The 14,570-nt window shown below is 40.0% G+C and overlaps 1 protein-coding gene across 1 annotated transcript; it reads left to right on the forward strand.

Moving 5' to 3' along the window:
• The first annotated feature begins 2,778 nt into the window (after nt 1-2,778).
• Nucleotides 2,779-7,713, forward strand: LOC115925233 (mucin-3A-like). The gene is made up of 4 exons (XM_030988841.1): nt 2,779-6,141; nt 6,657-6,812; nt 7,505-7,674; nt 7,707-7,713. Exons 1-4 carry the CDS (start codon nt 2,779-2,781, stop codon nt 7,711-7,713), a joined length of 3,696 nt encoding a protein of 1,231 aa, XP_030844701.1.
• Nucleotides 7,714-14,570: the final 6,857 nt, after the last annotated feature.

Below are 14,570 nucleotides of genomic sequence, written 5' to 3' on the forward strand. Positions count from 1 at the left end.
ACTGTGTATCAAAACCCTGAGGACAGCAAGAGTGTGGACGTGACAGTAGCATCTGAAATTGTTTCGTCAACAGCATTTGTTGATAGTATATTGACGAGGAGTCATTCCTCTTTTGAGAGCAACTTGGAACCAAGCTCTTCATTACTTAGCCAAAGAACAAATTTCGTAACCGAATGGAGTGTTGTGGAGGAGACACTAGTTAGTACTCTCCTTGATATTTCACAAGACAGCCCCCAAACAGATCTTCCAGAAAGTGCTAGAACAATCTTGCCTAGTAGAACAAAGACAGTGGTGCCATCTACTCTATTTCTAAGTCTTCCAGATAGTTTGCAACCTACGTCTGCCTACATGCCTATTACAGAGACATTTTCCGAAGGCTATTCTGCGACCCCACCTCTACTCGATGAGACATTGATAGTCACAAGTGACATCGTTGTGACTTTGCTGACAACCCCTTCAGAAGGACCAACATCTGAAAGCGGAGGTATATCAAGAACCCCTGCACTTCCACAGTCAGTGTCTACAGTACAAGGTGCATCTTTCCAATCGAGCGTTGCCCCTGAGAGCGAAATTACACCTTCGAGCACCGTACTGCTGTCATCAATAATGTATCTCACTGAAACAAGTGATCTTTTAGCCTCCGATGTAGCAACAAAATTGATTTTATCGACGGACAATTCAAATTCTGTTGGATACATATCTACTAATGTAATAGAAACAGTTACAGCAGCAATTACAAGTGATATGGTCTATACTTCTTGGATCTCTCCTTCGTTTGGTTTTCCTTCAAGTCGACCAATGATGAGTTCTATTCCTACATCTACGATTGTGGTTCCATCGATACAGTCCAGCACCGTCCCTTCTGTTATTTTCACTGAAGAAATCACTTCTGAAATATTTTCTACTATAAATTCTGGAATAACACCTGAACAGACTCTCTCAACGCGATTCGTTGGCTCTGAGATGTCAACCCTATTTGAGGAACTCACACCAACACCAACGTTAACATCTGAGAACAGTTATTCTCCAGTGATATCTTCAAGCAGACGGGAATGGGACACGGAAGTTTCATGGCTCACTTCTGAAGTTTTGGAGACGTTAGTGATATCCAGTGAGACACTAATGGCATCAGATACCTTTGCTTTTTCCAGAGGATCTCCATCGATACAGTCCAGCACTATCCCTTCTGCCCTCTTCGGGACTGAAGATATCACTTCTGAAATATTTTCTACCATACATTTTGAAATAACACCTGCGCAGACTCACTCAACACGATTAGTTGGCTCTGAGATTTCAACCCTCTTTGAGGAACTCACACCAACACCATCGTTAACATCAGAGAACAGCGTGCCAAGAAGTATATCTACAGTGATATCTTCAAGCAGACGGGAATGGGACACGGAAGTTTCATGGCTCACTTCTGAAGTCATGGAGACATTAGTGATATCCAGTGAGACACCAATAGCATCGGATACCTTTGCTTTTTCTAGAGGATCTCCATCGATACAGTCCAGCACCAACCCTTCTGTCATCTTCGGGACTGAAGAAATCTCTTCTGAAATATTTTCTACTTTAAATTCCGGAATAACACCTGAACAGACTCACTCAACGCGATTAGTTGGCTCTGAGATGTCAACCCTATTTGAGGGACACACACCGACATCATCGTTAACATCAGAGAACAGCGTGCCAAGAAGTATTTCTACAGTGATACCTTTAAGCAGACGGGAATGGGACACAGAGGTTTCATGGCTCACTTCTGAAGTCTTTGAGACGTTAGTGATATCGAGTGACAAAATAATGGCATCAGACACCTTTACTTTTTCCAGAAGATCTCCCGATTTTAGCATCTCCACCTCGTTCGTGGATGGAATAAGCCAAAGTGTATTTGACACCTTGTCTTTCTACGAAACAGTAACCGTGGAAAGTACTTTGCCCCTCCCAACAGTTCTCCCTTCACCAGTGACATCGCAACCAGACTTAAACTTCAAATCAACGTTTGGTTACAGTGAGGACAGTATGGTAGTACCAACTACAGCTAACTCCATGCTGTATAGTACTGTTGTAGACTTAATCACAAGTGATATAGCCGTTTCAGATGACTTGATGAGAAGTTCTAAAACGATCGATTCATTTTCCTTCAGTTTTCCTTCTACCCATCAGTCAATACAATCCTCTGATGACCTATCTTTGCAATCGTTGGTGTATGAGACCATAACCTCGGGCACGGAAGTTATTTACTCCACAGCAGTTCAACCAGAGATGTCCACGCCATTTCCTTCATCCTGCATGTGTTGTAGTCCTCCAACCTGCACATGTACAAGTCCTCCGCCATCCTTGCCTCCACCTCTCTGTTCTATCACTGAAAGTGGCTCATCGCTGATAGTCCCAACAAGCACCCTGTCTTTAGATCGTTCAATAGAAGAGTCGTTCGTCTTTGAGACAGTGATATTAACGACTGAAGTCATTTTGTATCCCACTCCTGCCATCTCCGAAATAGCGCCCAGCTCTGACGTCACATCCGTAATTAGTCAACGCTCAAGTGATCTTTTCTTTACAGATTACCCTATCTTAAGCACAATTTCACAGCCAGAAACAACCATTGCTCCGTCACCGGCTGATTCAAGTAATAGTAATACTCAAAGTGCTCTTTCCAGTCAAACAGAGTCCCTTGAAACTCTCATTTATACATCCTATTTCGTTGAAACATCGGATATCTTATACCCTAGTTCTGACATCTTGCCCACGACCTTAAGGCCTGTATTCACCTATACCACTATGACTCCAGAATTCACCGCCCTGAGTTCACTATTAGATCAATCTCTTCTGCCAGAGACTATTTTTTCTAGTGTTTACGAAACGCAAATGTCAGATATTTTCACCAGCTTGGCACCAACAATGGAGACAACAAAGTCTTTTCCACATTCAGAGTTCTCTAGATCCACATTAGTTCCAGATGCCACTCAAGTGATGTCAACAATCACTGACATATCATGGACTGATGTCTATGAGATCATCTCCACAGAAGTGTTTGAGTATATAACTACAGATGTATATGACAGTCGCACGCTTGGTACTGGTACCGATGAATATCAAGTCAGTACACTATTTCCGACATTAGGCCAACCGGGTCTTCAAACAGAGTCAACGCTGGTATTGTCGATGAGTGAAGAGATGCCACTTTTGTCCTCCGTTGTCATGGAAACGACAGTTCTTCCAATAGACACCATCGTCGTAAGCTATGAGATGTCATCAGTTTTGTTCACATTGGTAGAGACGTCTTCAGTAATGCCTATTACTCCCAGCATGCCCAGTGTCTATCCTGTAACGTCAGATAGACAGGTCGTCACTGATTCGACGGCGATGTTCACCAGTGAGACCGGAACCACTTCTTTGGTATCGCTTGCTCCATCGTTCCTATACAGCACCGTTATGGATTTAAGCACCATTCTAGTTTCTGATACTATCACTGATGCATCCTCCATTACTGATTCGACGGTGATGTTCACTAGTGAGATTGGAACCACTTCTTTAGAATCATTTACACCATCGTTCCTATACAGCACCGTTATGGATTTAAGCACCATTCTAGTTACTGATACTATCACTGATGGATCCTCCATAACTGATTCGACGGTGATGTTCAGTAGTGAGATTGGTACTGCTTCTTTGGAACCACTCATACCATCGCCCCTATACAGCACCGTTATAGATGTAAGCACTATTCTAGTTAGTGATCCAATCACTGATGCATCCTCCATTACTGATTCGACGGCGATGTTCAGTAGCGAGATTGGAACCAGTTCTTTGGAATCGCTTACGCCGTCGTTCATACACAGTACCGTTCTGGATTTAAGCACCATTCTAGTTACTGATACTATCACTAATGCGACCTCCATTATTGATTCAACGGTTATGTTCAGTAGCGAGATTGGAACCACTTCTTTGGTAACACTTGCACCATCGTTCCTATACAGCACCGTTATGGATTTAAGCACCATTCTAGTTACTGATACTATCACCGATGCATCCTCCATTTCTGAATCGATGGTGATGTTCAGTAGTGAGAGTGGAACCCCTTTGGAATCCGTTAGACCGTCGCTCCTATACAGCACCGTTATAGATCTAAGCACCATTCTAGTAAGTGATATCATCACTGATGCATCCTGGATTTCGCCCTCTTCTTCAGAATATTACCCTTCTCCATCAACTCCCTCATTCGCATCAAGCATTTTGCCGAGTTTGCCATTCTTTACACCAATACTGCCTTCATTTACTGAAACTCCATACCTTGATACATCATCCATTCTCATTTATACCACGGTAGACTTGGAAAGCTCGTTTCCCAGTAGAAGCTCTGAGGATTTGACCTCCTTGATGCCAGAACACTCTGAAATATCTTATTCTGTCAGTCATCTGTCGTCACGCTACATGCCATCTGATTATCTGACGGAAACTTTACTAACATCTGAAATGGTTTCTGTAGACATAACTGACACATTCCCGGTGCTAATATCAAGTACAGGGGACTACCTCACTTTAGTCGTGTCAGGCAGTGATACAATTGAACCATCATCTCTTACTGGAACATTTGAAACAATATCAACCCGATTCGTAGAGTCCAGCGCTTCAGAAAGAATCCCACTCCTGACATTAACAGAGTCTATCCAAATAACAAGCCTGGACACACTTATATATACAACCGTGCAGGACACGGTTATAACTGACTCCTTGGTCACACTTCCAACAACTATACTTGAGTATTCGTCGAGTGCCTCGTCGGTCTCATCAATCGTCCAAACTCTTTCAAGTCGAATGCCTGAAGTGTCTACAACAGAGGTCTATGAAACTGTTTCGTCCGCAACAACCGACTTCATTGTACCACCGTTTAGTACAATGGCTCTTGTGACATCATCTATTGACATAATGCCAAGTCCGTCAACTGCTGTAGGTGCCACATCAATGAGGACAGCTGTTGAAGCATCGATTGATAGTTCTCTTCACCTAGAAACATTGTCCATTATGACACCAACAAGTGAAGTATACGAAACCAGAACAATGTCTCCAGGTAGCCCAATCATATCAAGCCTTGATACTAATGCTCCTTCCACCTTGTCAGGGAGCTACAGCTCTATGTTCATACCGCCCTTTATAACACTGACCCCTGTGCAGACAACCGATTATGTGATATCAACCATGATTGGCCCAACCACTTCTACATCAGAAACATATATTTTGACAGAAGGATTGACACCCCAAGTTCCATCAAGTTCTTATGCAGCGATAGATTCATCAGATGTATTAAGCAACGTGGTAACAGATACAGTCAGCTTAGGTTCTATGAAAGTGTCCTCTGATGCGTCTACGTCAACACTCACTTTTCCGAGTCCAAGTGACTCTTTGAGGAGCGAATCAAGTGGATTATTATCAACACTGTCGGGGACACCACCATTGACTTCTTTGCCGTCATTTACCACATCCAGTCTGTTCCAGTCTGAAGAATCTCCATCTACATTGTTCACAGAACTGACACCTACGCTCATCCTTTCCTTTTCATCAAGTGAGGTGTTTCTGTCATCCAGCGTGGCACCTCAAGAAACCATTTCGATGATCCTGTCAACAAGCTCTCAGATGGTCACACCAAGTATCCCACCTACAGATCCTCCTATGACCACAGCTACTGAATCACCTGTTGATGTACCTCTAGAGTTCCAACTGACGATGGATATCAAGGTTCCTACCTCTGAAGACATTTCGGCTGACGACTTCTCTGAGGCACTCTCCAACAACCTTGAAGTCCTGTACATAGAAGGGGAAAGTAATACCCTTGAACGGCGGAAACGTAGCAACAGTGAAGCAGACACGCCATCTGTAGACTCTTTGGATCACGAATGGATATTCACCAGAAAGCAACAAACTGGAGGACATCCCAGGATCAGACAACGCCTCGAACTCCAAGAGCAGTATGCACTGAAGGAGGATTCCAAATTTGAAGGATTGGCAAAAGAGTCTTCTGCTGAAATAGAATGGATGTTCGTCTCGAAACAGATAGGCAAATCAAGTCCCAGGATTCAAGTCAGGACTGAAAATAAAGTTCGAAGAAAAAGGCAAGCTGACCCGTCTGATGATATCGAAGTACCGGTGAGTTGTCATTTTGTGGTTTCACAGGAAATTGTTCAATTTACTGCATAGTCTATGAATTTATGGCCATTTTAAGTATTCAGGAAAATTACTTATATGTTGTTGTTTTATGTAATAGGTTTTGATATAGACCTCGAAATGTTATAGGCCTACCACATCTTAAGTAGTAAAAGTGAAGCTTCTGCAGACACCGTGTCTATTTCTGTTATCCAACCTTATGGTGTTTGATGCATTCAATTTTAAATCAAATATAAATAAGAATAGAATCCTTCATTTCGCACTCTTGTAAAACTCTTTCTTTTACATGAAAACTTCTAGTTAAACATGATATATTTGACATGAATTTGGCCACTTTCTTTTAATATCAAATATTTCTTTTTCATTACTAAACATTCATGATTTTTGATGGAACTTTCTGGATATTTTGTCGGTAACCTTCCCCAAAATCGATGAACTTTCAGTACATATCAATTTGTTAATTTGTAAATTTCTTTCCCCCGGAATTTTGTTGACAGATATTGGCGCTGTCCCGTTCTGATAATGTTGACCCGGAGACAGTTACCTTGACCTTTTACGTCATGGAGAATGAAACCTTGGTCATGGCGACCGATGCTGCAGCCACCTACAACACCCTAACTGAAGGAGAGATGAGTGCTCAGTTGGGCTACGCTGTGAGTAGTTGCAAAAAATAAGAGAATAATAAGCTTACTAGTAATTTTCAATATCTTAAAGGGTGATCCGAACTTTGTGATAGCTTTATTTGTATGAAAGCAACAACATAAGAGAATGGCCAAAGTTTGAAATAAATAGGACGAATATTAAGGGAGTTATGAATGTTCGCACTAAGATCAATAAATGTGAGTGGAATGTGAAGTAGGCACGGACAACTTCCTCATTAATTGTGTTCCCTTGTTTGTTCTCCCGTTTACACAGTATAATTGTGATGACTTGAGATGTTCCATTGCTGTGTACACATCCGATGTAAAGAAAACATGAAGCTGTACACTTCTTTTAGAACCAAGATTAAACAATATCATCCCAAATATCGAAATGTTCATTCATTCATTCAGCATTGTGCAAAATATACCCTCTTCTATAACAGTAGCAATTATGGGAATTGATTGCTTTGAGTACATGTCCTGGGCCCTGTCTTTAATACAAAGAGTTGCGATTGATCCAAATAAATCGCAAGTCCTCTAAACAATCGCAAGTTTGCAGTCTCCTATCTCTTATGTACATATTTGCGATTGATATCAATCGCAAATAAGTTGCGATTGATATCATCTCTTTGTAGGACAGGGCCCTGGAATCAACCCCGTGTATATAGGAAGTCAAACGGATTGTTTCGTACTCTTTTTTCTAGGTGAGAAGCATACCACACCCAGTGATACCTACCCCGACCACAACCCCAGACTATCCCTACACCATACCCCCCGCAGACCAGACCGACTGGCTCAAAGTGACCCTGATAGTCGATACTGCCTTTGACGAAACCAATGCAACATTCCAGAAGCAACTGCGGAATGATCTGGAGTTCCTCTATGCTAATGGGAGTGCTGAGTTAGAGAGTAACTTAGAGAGGAACAGGCGGGGTGTAGGGATGGGGTATCCGGGTGGTGATGTTATGCTGGAGGATGGTTGGATTCGGAGAAGGAGAGCTGCAGATCCAAGCTCCGCGACTGAAGTGGCTGTAAGTTATCTAGAAGTGGAAGTTATAATAGAAGCGATGGCAAATCTTGAAGGGAGATCAGGAGGTGCATCATCCTCCCTATTACAAAATCCTGGATATGCCGTAGAGTAATATTCAGCTCCCTCTTAGATGTTCATGTTTTCCCTCTTGATTACGGCAAGCAAATGATTGGCCAATTCTAAATTTCTTGTCTTAAAATCTTATGATAAGGATCGACGATAACGCCCTCAAAGCTCGGAATTAATGTAATTCTGCTCAAAAAGTTTAACATCATTATTTATTTTCCGGTACAATTACTTTTCAATACATTATGAAATTTATTTATTTATTTATTTGACATCTTTATACAGGATAAAAAAGAAACAATCGAATCAGTAAAGCTGTTTTTCATCGATGTCCTGTTAACATGATTAAACATTTCCAATTCTAACCAATGCGATTTTTTTTCATTACATCAGTCAAGAAATAAATAAATAAGAATAACATTATTCCCGAAGCAAATAATATATTATTGTGTGTGCCCTTTCGAATGTTTTGGTATGGTAGCTGGAAGCAGTTGATCGACCCCAGGCGGATGCGGAGAATGTTGATGTAGTCTTCTATGTCGTTGATGAAGGCAGTGTGGTTCCTGGAGGTACAGCTTTGATTCCTTATCAGCAGTTCAGTCTACGGGAGTTACAGGATGTCATAGGATATGAGGTAATCATCATTAATTTTCAAAAAAGTTACCTCTGTAGTTTATAATTTGTATAACGGTCGCGCATATTATCGTATCTAAAAGTAATTTTTGTTATGTTAATATTCATGCAAGATGTTATCGATTCAATTAAAACACAGGCGCACGGCAACGTGAAAACATACTGCGGTCAATTGACAATATCGCATTCGCTTTCATCACCATCCAAATATACAGTGCATCATTGCTGCATCCGAATGTAGAGGTTTCAAAAGATGTTTTTGACAGGGAGTTGATAGTATAGTATTAATGACTGCTTTGAGAGAAATAGTTGTTTTATTACGCTCAAGGGAAGGTTAGACCCAGATAACAATACGGCGTTGGGCCAACGTCGGCCACAGTCGGCAGGGTCGCAGTCGGCAAGCCAACGTTGGCTAATCGTTGGGCCATCGTCGCCATTTTTTACTGATAAATGGTGGCTATTGGTTGGCTCATTCGACGTTGGGCCAATGTTGGCTGAACGTTGGTCCATTGTCGCCATTTTCACTGATAAATGGTGGCTATTGGTTGGCTATTCGACGTTGGGCCAATGTTGGCTGAACGTTAGTCCATTGTCGCCATTTTCACTGATAAATGGTGGCTATTGGTTGGCTATTCGACGTTGGTCCAATGTTGGCTGAACGTTGGTCCATTGTCGCCATTTTCACTGATAAATGATGGCTATTGTTTGGCTATTCGACGTTGGGCCAATGTTGGCTGAACGTTGGTCTATTGTCGCCATTTTCACTGATAAATGGTGGCTTTTGGTTGGCTATTCGACGTTGGGCTATTGTTGGTTCAATGTTGGTCCATTGTCGCCATTTTCACTGATAAATGGTGGCTTTGGGTTGGCTATTCGACGTTGAGCCAATATTGGCTAAATGTTGGTCCATCGTCTCAATTATCACTGATAAATGTTGGCTATTGGTTGGCTATTCGACGTTGGGCCAATGTTGGTTGAACGTTGGTCTATTGTCTCATTTATTACTGATAAATGTTGGCTTTTGGTTGGCTAATCGACGTTGGGCTAACGTTATTCATTGTCGCCATTTTCACTGATAAATGGTGGCTATTAGTTGGCTATTCGACGTTGGGCCAATGTTGGCTGAACGTTGGTCTATTGTCTCGTTTATTACTGATAAATGTTGGCTTTTGGTTGGCTATTCGACGTTGGGCTAACGTTGGCTCATTGTCGCCATTTTCACTGATAAATGGTGGCTATTGGTTGGCTATTCGACGTTGGGCCAATGTTGGCTGAACGTTGGTCCATTGTCTCAAATATTACTGATAACTGTTGGCGTTTGGTTGGCTATTCGACGTTAGGCCAATGTGGGCTGAAAGTTGGACCATCGTCTCAATTTTAACTTATAAATGTTGGCTATTGGTTGGCTATTTGGCGTTGGGCCAATGTTGGCTTCATGTTGGTCCATTGTCTCAATTTTTTTTTTTAATGGTGGCTTTGGGTTGGCTATTCGACTTTGGGCTAACGTCGGCTGAACGTTGGTCTATCGTCTCAATTTTTAATTTTAAATGTTGGCTTTTGGCTGGCCATTCGATGTTGGGCCAATGTTGGCTGAACGTTGGTCCATCGTCTCAATTATTACTGATAAATTGTGGCTGTTAATTGGCTATTCGACGTTTGGCTATTAACGTTGGCTCAATGTTGGTCCATCGTTTCAAATTTTACTGAGAAATGGTGGATATATGTTGGCTAATATACGCGACGTTGGGCCAACCCGGGGGCCAACCTTGGCTTAACGTTGGTCTATATCGTCTCCATCTTGACTGATAAATAGTGCATGTATATATTGGTTGGCTATATGACGTTGGGCCAACGTAGCAAATACGACCTAGTACCGCTACATCCGGGTAAAAAAATTGCATGCGTGCGCAAGCCCATGTGCTCATGCAATTGCAACGTACGTCAGCCATATTCTGTCCATTTGTCTGGATCAGTTGCCGGGGAGTACCAACACTGCATGGTAAATGAATGATTTTCTTTCTCTTTCAACGTTATTTTTGTGAGCATGTCGCGTGAAACTGATAAATTGTATAGTGTGAGAACTCCCCGTCACAAAGCGAGGGAAATAGCATGAGAAATTGTTAAAGTAATCATTGATAATTCCCTGTCCAAATGAAAGTGAAAGTGATTACGAGCTAGTGTACCGCTCGGCGTACGCTTAGCATGCACACCCGCTGCGTGCAATTGAAGTGTGAGTGATGGCTATGATGGCTATGATGGGGGCCGAAGTGTCGGCATCAGATGCATTGAGTGTTTGCCGTGATAAATGTTAATATGTTCCTGACTTAGAGTTAGACCTAGGTGATGTATTGATGCATCATGTTGCAGCGTCCGTGACAGTGATGATGTTCATCCCAATATGCAATATCGACCATGAATCAAAATGTGAATCTGTTGGTGTTACAAGTGTTGAAGGTGCTGATGCATTGTTAGAAAGACCAATTGAATCAAATAGAGCTGAATGGGAAGACGCATCATTTTTTTATGCATATCTAAATGATATTATAGTCTCTGATACTTTCAGATTTAGAAGTAGGTCTATACTATACTCTGTAGTAGCTCAATATATGCTGATGATGATTCAGTTCGAAAAGGAATAAATTACGAGATTGAGCTGTGAATTAAGATATCCCTCTAGTACTAGCCTCCTGAAATCTTACAAGGGAGCCAATTAAGTCTGCCAAAATATGCAAGAACTTTGTATCAACACATTTAGTGGATTGTGAGTGTGATGTGAAAGAGGTAGCTGGTGGGAATTACCCTCATTTTGGCATTTGCAATCATTTAAAGTCGCAATTGGCCAAGAACCTCAATTTGATCAAATAGTAAATAGGAAAAACTATTGGGGGCGGGGGTAACACTGATCGATCCCATAATTTTCATTCACAATTTTCATTCACAAATTTGATTATTGCTGCATTTTTATTCTCGTTTTCAAATTAGTTTTTATTGTTTATGCACATGTATATTAAATTGCTATAATTTGAACTGAAGGTAAATATTCTAATTATTTATTTATAAAATTCTGACGTTCTTTATTAATACATTCAATTCTATATAGCTCTTCCAAATCCCAATACTTTTTTCTCCCATAATCCCTACAATTCTGAAATTTAAATATTAAATCCTGCATTTCATATCGTCAACTTCACAACAAATTCCAGATTCCTCTACCCGTTCAGATCCAGCTACCCCTACCTCGATCATCCAGAACAGCATCAACAGCACCAAGGACCCCTTCGACATCGACCCCATCAACCTCCAGAACACTGTCGACCCCAACGACCCCATTGACCTCAACATTCAGAAATATGGGTATGTCATTTGGCATTTTATTCATTTTGTATTTAGTTATACATGTAGACAGGATAGCACTTCTTAGTATTCGTTATAGTTGTGCCCTGCACACAAAGTACAAATGTACTGGATTAATGTACGTTTGTGTAGGACATAGCTGCTAACGGATGCTAGAATCTTTTTCCTGATTATATTGAGAAACTGCATTGTGATCACTTACAAAACTATTCAACAACAACAAATCATGAAATACTGCTTATAGCAGTATTTTTTTGGAAACAATTCTGAATGCAGGGTGCCACAAAAAAACAAAACACAGTCAATTGAGTTGTTTCTTGTATAAGCAACTAACGATATAGCTTTGTGTTTTTGTTTCTACTTTGAAGCCCCTCGAGCTCTCTCAAGTATTGGGAGCTTACATAAGTACAAAAAAAAGTATTGGGAGCTTCACATTTGACTTCAATGTTATAATGATGTGAAAGAAAATGCCACTCTTCTTCAAACATTTGTCCTAAAATTAGAAAGAATACAAACTTACTAACTAAGGGTTTTGTGTTGTATGCAGAAAACGCAAATTTTGTATTCTTTCATCCATATTCTACTTCAAACACATTTGTTAGGGCAATATTCTACTTGCAGAAGTGTCCGGGTGTTAATAACATCCTCTTTTACATCATACCATTTAAGTGAGATTGTGCCATCTATTCTTTGGCTAATTTTGGGATCCAACACTTAGAGGGGCTTTAAACTGTTATCAATCAAGCATCTCAACACTGAGCAAACAGATACTATAAATTGGTTCTTTCTATTGAAGAATATTACTGCCATTTTACCTCAAATGTATATTTCCTTTGTTAAGAAGAGTGTTTGATGCTATTCTAATTAAACAAGACAAAAATAAAAGAAATCCATTCCTTTCTAATTTCCATACGTCTGGGTCATTCGCTCTAAAGTTTGAACGAAGTTATTTTCATGACAAAGTACTTCTATCCATGAAATGTCATCAAAACTAGGGAGGATGTGCCACTCGGGACTACTTCCCTTGAATGCCGTACTATTTGATTAATATCCGTACTATTTCAAGGTGATGTTTCCATGATCTGCTTTTAAATCTTGTTTGGTTTCTTTCTTCTTCTTTTTTTTGCCGCAGATGTCGAAGCTGTACCACCACAAGCTAGACAAGATTTTGATTCCAACTAACCCATTCTTTAAAGGCCCATTGCCTTAGGAAATTAAAACTTTTATGTCTTGTATCAAGACCCTTTTAAAGCAACATAATAACAATTGTTTCATAAATAAATGCCTCCTTATATTTTTTACAATTTTTTGAAAACCTCTCCAAGTTGCTCGTCTAATGGTGGACCCCGCCCCTTACAATTCTCAGAGTTCCTCGGAATGATTGACCAAAGGATTAGTGATGTTATATCAAGAACGATCTCCGCTTAGGCAAGCTACGGTGCTTGCTAGCCAGCTCTGCAGGCATTATGTTTTGTACACAAACATAAACAATAACTTTTGTTATTAAATAGTGTGCTATGCATCTTTACTTGTTATTTATTGTGGTGAAATTTCACCAATGGCCCAATTTTAAAAAGAGAGCTATACCATGAGTCGAAGAAGGTCGTAATTGATTTGAATGCCTGTATAACGTGTCAACTAAATGCATGCTATAAAGAATTTCAAAGGTAAGAAAAAAATGTTTCATATATCTAAGTGACTGAATGTTTTTCGTACTACCTTCTTCTCAATTTAAAGAAATATTGAAAGTGGTATATCAGAGTGAAGAAACTTGTGTTTTTCCCTTTACAAGCTCTGCTCTTTCTTACTTCACTTTCAAATTTCCTCTCTTGTTATAATTATAAACATTTAGCGATTGCTTTACTTCACACATTCAAGCAATGTATACTATCCCTCCTAAAAAAAAACAGTTTGTAGATGTGTTAACAATAGATATGGCGACGAAATGTATCAGCATCTCTGAAATGCCTAAGCATAAAAAATGTTGGCAATTTGTCTGAATTTTATTTTTTATTTTTTATGGAACATTGTTTACATTAATTGCCTAGTTCTTGGTATGCAAATGGTGGACACTTTATTCATTTCTTTATATTTTTGTGCTGTACATATGTAGAGGAATCTTGTCATAAGCAATCGTGTTCGTCTGCCAGAAAGTTTGTTTTGTTTTACTCGGGAAGTTGTGAGGATTGTTTATTATATTCGTACAATGAATTTCAGTATGTTATGTTGTGTTACGTGTAAGCGACAATTCATTTTATAACAGCTCCTATCGTCCTAGCATTCATTGATAGTAGGCCTATATTGTGACACATTGAGATACCTTGAACTTGAAACTATGTTTACATCTTTTTCGAATTCAAACGAAAATACAAAAGAGAGATGTACAATAATTGTATTTACATTTACAACAGTTTGTTTATTACACATAAAATAAAGTATGTTTTATCACAAAATCAGTTTATTTTCCTTGTTCTTTTGTTTTGGAGGGAGGGGGATGTATTCAGAGCAAATTCTAAGAAGCAAGATGGTGAACTTTTCATTAAAATGGGACAAATAAGTTGTGTTTTGATAGTGATTAAAATGTACAAGATAATAGATATGACGAAATTAAAATAACATGTCCCTCTTGCTTCAATATTGTTATTATACATATCTTCCAGAGGGATCTAAGTCGAGTTCTATAATGA

This window comes from Strongylocentrotus purpuratus, unplaced genomic scaffold, assembly GCF_000002235.5.
Source record: "Strongylocentrotus purpuratus isolate Spur 01 unplaced genomic scaffold, Spur_5.0 spur5_scaffold_18, whole genome shotgun sequence".
Taxonomy (NCBI): domain Eukaryota; kingdom Metazoa; phylum Echinodermata; class Echinoidea; order Camarodonta; family Strongylocentrotidae; genus Strongylocentrotus; species Strongylocentrotus purpuratus.